Source organism: Brachyhypopomus gauderio, unplaced genomic scaffold, assembly GCF_052324685.1.
Source record: "Brachyhypopomus gauderio isolate BG-103 unplaced genomic scaffold, BGAUD_0.2 sc308, whole genome shotgun sequence".
NCBI classification, from domain to species: domain Eukaryota; kingdom Metazoa; phylum Chordata; class Actinopteri; order Gymnotiformes; family Hypopomidae; genus Brachyhypopomus; species Brachyhypopomus gauderio.
Window position 1 is genome coordinate 51,290 of NW_027507129.1, and position 10,732 is coordinate 62,021.

Below are 10,732 nucleotides of genomic sequence, written 5' to 3' on the forward strand. Positions count from 1 at the left end.
GTGTGTGTATGTGTAGGGAGTGGTCACTCTCGAGGGAGGCAGACTGGAGCATAATGGGAACTGGCACCACATTATCTCCAACAGTTGGTGCATTCCTTAATGATCAAGAGCTGGAGCAACATTTGTTCTATGTGTGTGTGTGTGTGTGTGTGTGTGTGTGTGTGTGTGTGTGTGTGTGTGTGTGTGTGTGTGTGGAGGAGGAGAGGAGAGGAGGAATATGGGAAAGTCTTCCATAATGTCTTTGACCCTCTCAGGACAGTTCCACTGCTCTGTGCTGTAAAAGGATGTGTCTTTCTTTTTTGTCTTCTTTTCATCTGAGAGGAAGGAATTTGTGTTTCTGTTTGTGCGTGTGTGTGTTTTCTTTAAATCTGAGGGGAGTGTGTTGATGAGGGCTGTGTGTGCCGGAGGAAGCACTTTCACTCAGGGGCAAAAGGCCCTCCTGTAAGAGAAGCAGATTCACAGACCCCTGAGCTGTGTGATCCTGCTGCCAGGACACACACACACACACACACACACATGCGTGTGCACACAGAAACCATCCTCACTCTCACTGGGGGTCAGGGAAGCAAACTGTGATTTTGGGATTGGAAAAGCCAGTAAAGTAGAAGTAATGTTAGAATGAATCAAAGGGCAGATGTCCTGCTGATCTGGCAGAAAGGGAGGATGTAGGGGAATCAAACACAATGTCCTCCCCTCATCTCTGTCCAATCAGGGGCCACCTCAGACATCTCTGTCCTATCAGGGGCCACCTCAGACATCTCTATCCTATCAGGGGCCTGTCCATACCTCTCTGTGCTATTGCATTATTTCTTTATGGTCTTTATTTTCTATATTTATTCTGACTTGTCCTCCTTCTATATGACAGGAATCAGCCTGATCATTTCTTCACCTTTTTTGGCTACACTAAAGCTGGTTAAAACTGCGTGAATGTGCTCACCGCTTGCTAAAGGGAAATTACCATGACACCAACTTTCATTCTGGTCATCCAGCAACCATAAAGAGCGATGATGCATTTCAGCTGGAATGTCCTGTAGCCTGGAGTACCTCATGATATGACTACACTACCCAGAAACCCAAAGGGGCCATAACAGACCCTGCATAGCCGACATTGCCACTCTAGTACTTGTGCATTGTGATCGTTTGTTTTGCGGCGGGCTGTGCAAAAATGAGGCATTGTACACGTGATCATCTCAGTCCTCCAACCCCCCCACCCTGCGTAAGCCCTACAACTTCACCCCGGCCCGCCTCACAGGAGCCCGGCGGCTCAACCCCCCCAGGCTCCTGTCCACTATGGGTCTTCCACACAGAACAATCGCTGGTCTTCTGCCCCATGATGTCATGTGCAGACAGCGTGGTACATGGCGGATGCTCTGTGCTCGGGGCCGGCTGTGGTCCGGTCGGACTGCAGGAAGACGTGGAGGGCGAGGAGACGCTTAGCAGCGCAGCGAGACTCACCTCTGACCCGGCAGCTCGAGGTCTTGGGCTCAGGTTAAATGTAGATGGTTTTGTGTGCACGTGTTCTGTGCATATGGTGTATGTGAAAGCTGGGCTGTGTGTGTGTGTGTGTGTGTGTGTGTGTGTGTGTGTGTGTGTGTGTGTGTGTGTGTGTGTGTGTGTGTGTGTGTGTGTGTGTGTGTGTGTGTGTGTGTGATGGGAATGGTCTGACCCAGGCTATGTGAGCAGTGTGTTCTTTATCAGTGACCCCGGGCTGTGGCTCACTGGATTCCAGCCATTCCTCCCTCTGATTCATTGTCTACTGGACAAATGTTAATTGTTTTCATCATTGCTGGCTGTGAGGGGCCCGAACCCCCGCCTCTACCCACCAAACCCCACCCCTACCCACCGAAACCCCGCCCCTACCCACCAAACCCCACCCCTACCCACCGAAACCCCGCCCCTACCCACCAAACCCCACCCCTACCCACCGAAACCCCGCCCCTACCCACCGAAACCCCGCCCCTACCCACACAACCCCCTTCTCTAGTACCTTCTCGTTTAATGTCTCTCTGGAGTGTCTGTGTCTCATCAGACCTTATCACCAGGCTGGAGTGACATCTGTAGAGATCCTATGGTCACATCTCTCATTAAACCCATTCTGTGTTACCATACTGCTGGCCTGTGTGTGTGTGTGTGTGTGTGTGTGTGTGTGTGTGTGTGTGTGTGTGTGTGTGTGTGTGTGTGTGTGAGTGTGTGTGTGCGTGTGCGCGTGTGCGTGCGCATGTGTGTGTGTGTGTGTGCGCGTGCCTGTGTGCCTCTGTGTGTGTGTGTGTGTGTAAGCTGTAGTATTGTGCGAACCATTTCAGTAAATCTATTTCTTATTTACTCAGTTCAGTACAGAACAGAAGAGCTGGACTATTGGTCTTCTTTTCAGCTCATTCACCTGGTGTTCATGCTAGAGAGGATTCGCCCTGATGCTCAACGCATCTGACCTTACTGGCGACTCTATTAGGCTGTTATAATATAGTGAGTGTTATGTTAGGACATTTCATTCAATTACCAAACGCAGTGTGTTTGTCCCATAGGAAATTCCAATGCACTTTTTGACCTTTAGAAATATTCTCTAATGAAGTTTGACATACTGCAGTGTAACATGCCCTTATGGTGTCAGATTAATGCTGGACAGTTACACAGAACACATGCTTCATGAATGTTCTAGAACACAGAACACGTGCTTTATGCATGTTCTAGAACACAGAACACATGTTTCATGCATGTTCTAGAACACAGAACGTGTTCATGCATGTTCTGGAACACAGAACACATGCTTCATGCATGTTCTAGAACACAGAACACATTTCATGCATGTTCTAGAACACAGCACACATGTTTCATGCATGTTCTAGAACACGGAACACTGCTCTTTGCAACTCTCTTTACTTTTCATCTTTCTTTCTATTCTTATTTCTCTTTTTCTCTCACTCTCTCTCCTCTCATTTGACAGCCCTCAGTAGGACTTCATCGCTGTTCTAAAGGTGTACTTTTGATGGGGTGGGCATTTTTTTCATCTTATGATCTTCAAGACTCCGAGTCGTAGCGATGGATTAGTGGCCCATTTGATTCCACGCTGCTGTTGACATCAGCCTCACCTGTCTGGTGTGCCTTCATTTCAGAGGTGTTTTCTGAGTGATACTGTCTCACTGAAGTGCTTGGAGAGGCCATACACCATTTCATTTGCTTCTTGTCTCATGTTTTTTTATTTGTACTGTACTTACTGCATATAATTACATACTTGAATTAGAAAAGGGGAATACATTATAATGTATTAAAAAGGTATGACATATAAACATGCTCTAATGTAATTCTGCTTTTGCTGCTTTCCTGAGTCTTTGTTTGGTGTGTCTGTTCTCTACGAGCTGTTTCATAACTTCTAAGAAACCTCCTTTCATGCTCCTTCAGAATCCTCCTGCATGGAAAAACTCCTTTCAAAAGACTGGAAAGAGAAGATGGAAAGACTCAACACAAGCGAACTTTTGGGAGAAATAAAAGGTATGTGTGTGTTTGTGTGTGTGTGTGTGTGTGTGTGTGTGTGTGTGTGTGTGTGTGTGTGTGTGTGTAGCAAATATGTTTCCATCAAAACTGAGACAGGCTCCATTTTTATCAGGAGTGATTAGAATAGCATCCCCTCCACGCACACATGACTAAATGCAGCTGATTGCAAACCCTTTTGTGGACGTTTTCTCTTCTCTAGGTTCCTTTTCTCATGCAGTCTTAATATCAGGCACTTTGCCTTCAGGACTCTAATGACTATTTGACTAAGTGGATTTAGGGGGTTGTATTTTTTCAGCCTGAGACAGGGTAAAAATGGCCCGTATATGAGGGGCTGGAGTTGGCCGGGTACACGATCCTCCTGTGATGGTCAGACACAGCTTGAGATTAAAGTGGGCATGAAATAAACAGAGGACAGAGGACAAGATGCTTTCAGTGCAGTGTGTGTGTGTGTGTGTGTGTGTGTGTGTGTGTGTGTGTGTGTGTGTGTGTGTGTGTGTGTGTGTGTGTGTGTGTGTGTGTGTGCGTGTGTGTGTACACATGTGCGTGTGTGTATGTGTGTCCCTAGAGGTGTATATTGCAATTTATTCCCGCAAAAGGTGGGTTTTCTTTCACATTTTTTCTCTCTTTCTGTCTTTCTCTTCTCTCTGACTGTCTCTCTCTGTCTGTTTCTGTCTCTCTAAGTCTGTCTCTCTCTGTTTGTCTCTGTCTTTCTCTCTCTGTCTCTCTCCTTTTCTCCTGGGCTCAGGTCTTAGTACTGACTGTTACAGGCGTGTGTTTATGTTGTAGCTGCAGATTCCGTCTCGGCGCTCTGATAACGCTCTGGCTCCAGGTGTTGCCCCCCCCCTCCCTAATCGCTATCACTCTCTCCTGTGTCCTCCTCCCTCACTCTCCTCTCACTCTCACCCACTCCAGCACTGCCCACACCCTTTTCACCCACCCGTACACACCAGTACCTCCACTCATTTGTCAAACACAGATATCATACACCTCTTTCCTCTGACTCACCCATGTTTGATATCTTTCTTTAGAATCGTATTTATTTATTCATTATTCATTAGTTTGTTAGCTCGCTCACTTATGTGAGGGAGATGCAGGCGTCAAAGAGAAAGACTTGGAACAGTGGCATATGGTGAAATATCTATGAGCACTGGCACTTTTATTTCAGTGGACATTTAGAGCCTGTAAATTAATGGAGTCTTTTAGCAAAAACAAGAATGTTTACAAGAAGTGAAATTATGCTTTTGTTCCCAGTCCGAATGGACTTCCCCTTTAACCTGATAAATAACAACTGATAGATAACGTTTGTCCTTGGTTTTAATTCTTAGATTGGATTTACTCCACATAGCAAAAGGGAGTTAAAAAATACAAACAAAAAAGTATAACGTTGTAGTAAGTGTATTCAGCAGCAGCAACCCGGATCAAGCCCTCATGTTAATCATGTCACTGACGCTTTATTGTACCTGCCCACCACAGATCAAAGCGGTCGAGGAAGCTCTGTGCGGCTGATTTAGCCTTTTGAAATGAGATATTTTTAAATTACAGGGCATTTTTACGTCTGATAAAATGCGAGGCGTAAGGTCACCCTTCAGAGGTAGAGGTTCATGGAGGTGTCGACAGTGCCCCAGAAAGCCCCTCTCTCTGCTCGCCCGAACGAGAGTCCAGTCGCCACGCAGCCTACAGACAGAGCTACTTTTCATATCATACCGGCAGCCTGAGGTTTCTAATTAGCGTGCCATTTCATATGACTGTAGACATTTCAAAGGGTTGCTTTGTGCTCGGCCTTACAAAATGTCTGTGTGGTGCGTTTGAAGTCAGAGCCCATGTACGGCTGGGCAATTAAATAGGAAGCTCAGGGTTGGAGAAGCACAAGGTCTGCTTAATTAAAACACAAACAAAGGCAACAAGCTGGAAAAGAAGAAAATACACAGACACACACCCCACACACACACACACACACACACACACACACACACCCCACACACACCCCGTTTGATTAAGATCTGAAGTGTGATGATAAATCGGAGACCACGTTAATTGTCGGGTTAAGAAAAAAATCAATACAAAGCCGCTGCATGTCTGTGGGTTCACATGAATGGCGGAGAGTTGTAGATAAAGGATGACACGGGCTGAAAAGGCCCGATATGGCACTGGCCTTGCGGGCTGTTCGCCCGCCTGCACGCATTCAGCTGCAGCCAATGCAACTGCACATTCCGCCTTCAGGCGTGTTGTTTGTGCCATTGTCCCCGCATTACAGACAGAACAAACGTGGAGCTCACTTTTGATGTCTCTGTGATAAATGAAAATATACGTGTTTCTGAACAGCGAGGGAGGAATGAAAAAATCGTCACTTTTCTCTGGCCTTTAAAACGCTGCTCCGCCTCTCGCTGTTTCTCCGTGGAAACACGTATGAGCTACTTTTGCTTTGTTTTGGTCTCTTTGCCCCCCCGGCTCATGGTTGAGGCACCGCGACACTCTTCTGTGAGGGCTATAGAACTACTGGCAGGAGACTTATCCAGAAAAACCCGGGGATGATGATACAATAGTCCGGCTAGAAGAGCTCTCCGGGCCCTGCGTTCTGAGAGCCGTCCTGCCATGCCCTCTCTCGACATTATCTCCCACTGGGATAAACGAGTAAACAACATTTTGACCCAAACAGCGGCTCATTCTTCCAGGTCGGCCACGTGGAGACCGTGGCAGCCAGCGAGCGAGGCAGTGATTTGTGCGGGTAGCACGGCGTCCCGCCGGTCCTGCTAGCGTGGTCGTCTGTGAAGCAAAGACTCTGGAGTCCAGACCCTGGACGTGTCCGGCTCTGACGTCCTCTCATGCCACTGGCCTTCTGCTGTGCTGATCAGAGCTCCAGACGGACAGGTGGGCGGGGATGGGGAGGCGGAGCTAAGATGGCTATCGCTGGAGCGGTGCGGCTGAGTGACGTGTTTGTTTTCCTACCTGAGCTCAGCTGCCAGTCAGGGAGACGGAGGAGGAGATGAGAATAGAGAGGCTAACCACCTGGCGGGACGCCAGCGTCTGAGATTACAGGATACAGCTAACGAGTTGTGATACGGGCGATGCGTCTGATGTGATCAGCAAAATCTACCATACACTTCAAGTCCAAATTCCTGCCTCTGGCATTTTCATTGTATGTAATAGTCAAACCAGCTCCTGTCTTTTGAAGCATCTAATTTATGAAGTTTGTTTAATTAATCTAACTGTTTGCATCTACTTTTTGCTTTTGATCTCAGATTTTGGGACTTGAATTTCTTTACCATCTTTGCAGCTATTGTATATCAAGTTAGAAAGATCAGTTTAAAAACCATTTGTCTACCATGGGGCTCATGAAGAAAAATGAAATGAAATGAGCCATATTTTGTCAATTGTGATTTTTACACCCCAATCGAAATTTATCCTCCGCTTTTAACCCATCTGTGCAGTCAGAACACACACACACTAGTGATTACTAGGGGGCTGTGGATCACACGTGCCCAGAGCGATGGGCAGCCCTAGCCCGGCGCCCGGGGAGCAGTTGGGGTTAGGTGCCTTGCTCAAGGGCACCTCAGTCATGGCCTGTCTGGGAATCGAACCCACGACCCTCCGGTCACAAGACCAGTTCCCTAACCGCCAGGCCATGACTGCCCCCCACAGCTGTCAGGTGGTACAGGTACATCAACTGCCTTTTGTGATGGATAACATCGCGGTGGCTAAAGGGGGGAGACTGGTGTGTTAGGGTGACTTTCTTTGGGTGACAGTCACTACTGCCCTCCCAGTAGTGGAGACCCACTGCTGATGTTCGACTTAACTAGATTGTTCTTTTAAAAGCTCCCTTTCACCACCTCAGTGCTGGAGAATACAAAAAAACTACAGAAAATTGAATTAAATGAATAAATTAATGAATTAAGTGGCAAAATTAGAGAGGAGTTCTGTGACTGAGAGATCTCTTTTGTTTAAATGTCTTTCAGTAGTGAGGTGTGAACTGTAGAATTCCTCCCTCTGTCAATGAGCTGTTGAACTCCAGTTGTTTTAAGCACATCATATCTTTGTCTTTAAAAAAAGCCCACATTTACTTCAAAAGAAGCCATATTCACACTCTGAAATACTGTAACAAAAACAGGCAAGTGCTTACATAAGTGACTCCTTCAATTATCTGTATGCTCAGACTCTTCCTAAGCAAGTTTTAAATGACATCTTCACAACAGCTTTCAGCAGACATTGTATGACCCGAGAATGTGTGCAAAAGCTGGAGAAAGAAAGGGAGAGAGAAAGGGAGATGGAGAGAAAGAGAAAGAGAGGGGGAGAGAAAGAGAGAGATGGAAAGAGAAAGAGGGAGAGGGATTGAGATGAAGAGAGAAAGCTGAGATTGTTTTGGATACCTTGTACCTGCCTGGTACTGCTGTCATGTGGTCTGACAGGACCCTGTGGGCCACGTGGTCTGACGGGACCCTGTAGGTCATGTGGTCTGACGGGACCCTGTGGACCACGTGGTCTGACGGGACCCTGTGGACCACGTGGTCTGACAGGACCCTGTAGGTCATGTGGTCTGACAGGACCCTGTGGGCCACGTGGTCTGACATGACCCTGTGGGTCATGTGGTCTGACGGGACCCTGTGGGCCACGTGGTCTGACAGGACCCTGTGGATCAGAGAGCTGTGATTCTGGATTTGCTAGATAACATCATGATGTTACTGTTGTATTCTTCATGACCCCATAAAGACCTCACCAGGGCGTAATGATGGTCATATGTAGTCAGGTGGGGATGGAATCAAATTTTTTACACCACTGATAAAATATATTGACTTATATGTTATATACTGGTAGGGTAAATTTCACATTTTAATTTATTACAAAATATCATGTATTATACAAGAAACTCTATTTTTATCTGTTATATCTGAAATATATATGAAATATAATCAATTTCTAGAGATTTTGAAAGGCTAAACAAAAATTCGTTTTTCTGGAGCAAATCAGCTGATATTCGATCTATAACATTCTGGGCTTATTAGACTGTTAGAAAGATTATCCTGGGCCAAATCCTTTATTATGCACATGCATTGTTAGAGAGAGAATGAGAGAGAGAGACTGAGAGAGAAGGAGAGAGAAGGAGAGAGAGAGAGAGAGAGAGAGAGAAATCTCCTCCAGCCTTCAGCACTCTGAAATATTCCTCCATTTCCCAGATTCAGAAGTGCCACGCGATGCATTTTTCTCTTCACTAATGCCTCAATAGGGAAGCTGTTTGCCCTTCTGTACCCAAGTGAAATATGAGCTACAGTAAATTATTATTCTTTGGGCTACATTTGCGAGATGAATGCAGGCCGGCCCGCGCTCCGTCTCACGCCTAATGAATTGAGGAACTGAGCTCGTGGCATCGGAGCGCAGAGAGAAACACACCTTGTTTTCTGTCCCTCCTGCACGGGTGTTAGTGAACGTCTTGATGAACGAGAGTCTGGTGAGGGGGAGAGGACACACACACACGCACACACACACACACACACACACACACACACACACACACACACACACACACTGCTCTGTTCTGGCCAGACCCAGCCTATTCTGGGCATACAGGGAGTTCACTGGAGTACTCTGGACACACTGGACACACAGTGAACAGTGGTCACAATTATAAATACTGGACACATCAGACATGGTACATGTGTAAGGGATTTTATGGGTAATTTTTTTCATTTAACAGGTGAATTCAGAACGCCATGTGCCCATTCAAACTGCAGCGTCTCTGATCTCTATCTGCTCTGATCTCTCTGTCTGCTCTGATCTCTCTGAGCTGGTGATACTCAGCAGTTTAATAAATGTAAGTATCTGTGTAGTATCCAGAGCCAGGGAAAACGTGGGCGACGCCCCCTTGAGCCAGCGCTGGCGTGCGGGGCTGTGTTATGGTTCATCTGGCAGCCTCTGGCCTGGGGCACTTTAGGGTAGGTCAGGGCAGTCCCACAGGACAGAGCATGTCCTTACAGTCTGCCCCACAGTGAGAAGAGACAGGAAAAAAGAGACCCAGTCCACCCAGACCCCCTGACTGCAAAAAGAATCCCCCATGTCCTCTCTCCCCACCACTACAAGATCAGAACACATGACCCTTGACCCTTGACCCTTCGTTCACGTCACTGTCCTGTTTACCACTCCGTGGTTGCTAAAATAGATACAAATCAAGGTTTATACAGCCAGACCAAACTGTATGAGGACGCGGTCCCTTTGCTGTCCAGACATTTCTCAGAGGCCTTGAATGGAGGCTGGCTCTGTCTGTGGACACGGCCCCTCCTCCCTGAATGGCCCCTCCTCCCTGAATGGAGGCTGGCTCTGTCTGTGGACACGCCCCTCCTCCCTGAATGGAGGCTGGCTCTGTCTGTGGACACGGCCCCTCCTCCCTGAATGGCCCCTCCTCCCTGAATGGAGGCTGGCTCTGTCTGTGGACACGCCCCTCCTCCCTGAGACCAGCAGGAAGAGTTCCTGCTAGAGACGACTCAGCGTTTTTACAAGAGCCCCGCGACCTCTACTTAAGACCTCTCCAGAATGGCCATTTCTGCTCACCAACCACTCTGCTGACCCGAATCATCTCTCCTGGGGCGGGGCCGAGATACTCGCGGCTGGGGCGGGGCCGAGATACTCGCGGCTGGGGCGATGTCGTGAAACTCTGCGAGCTCTGCGTGAAACTTTCTCAGGATCTCTGGAGCTTCCGCCATATGTGAACGTGCGTGAACATGTCTGTGCTCATACGGGTCATCGCAGTTTGACTGGCAGCGCGGAGCTAACACGACTAACACAAGTTTGTGATCTTAACCTTCAATTAGTAGTGAATGGCTGTGTTCTGTTAGTTTGGTTATTGTTTCTTCTGTTTGTTGTTGTTTGTTATTCATCCTGTTTATTTGTGCTGCACTGTATTTGTGGTGCCGTCCTTTCATTTAATTTAATTAATTTAGAAATGTATGTGTGTGTCTGTGTGTGTTTGTGTCTGATATAGTTTGCAAATGTTTCAGTCTTGTTCAGTTTGCAATCGTCATTGTAAATATTAACTCAGATGTCTGTAGGACAAAGTCCCCTCCCAAATGTATAAATTTTTTAATTAAAATTCTCCCCCAAAAATCATAAAAATTTTTTATTTTTTTTTTGCAACCCGTAAACAATGGAATTGGTAAAAAAAAAAGCATGTTAATTGAATATTGAACATGCTATATATTCTATGCACAGTAGACACCGTCCCTGTAAAATATCAGTGTGAGCACCTTTAGCCCATGTG

At 46.9% G+C, this 10,732-nt stretch overlaps 1 protein-coding gene across 1 annotated transcript in view; it reads left to right on the forward strand.

Annotated features, from left to right (window-relative positions):
* LOC143504597 (transcription factor SOX-6-like) overlaps positions 1–10,732 on the forward strand; it is a 72,873-nt gene that overhangs the window by 28,214 nt on the left and 33,927 nt on the right. The window contains exon 3 of the mRNA XM_076995977.1: positions 3,397–3,486. Within this exon, the coding sequence (XP_076852092.1) occupies positions 3,397–3,486 (90 nt within the window). The remainder of the gene's footprint in view (positions 1–3,396; positions 3,487–10,732) is intronic.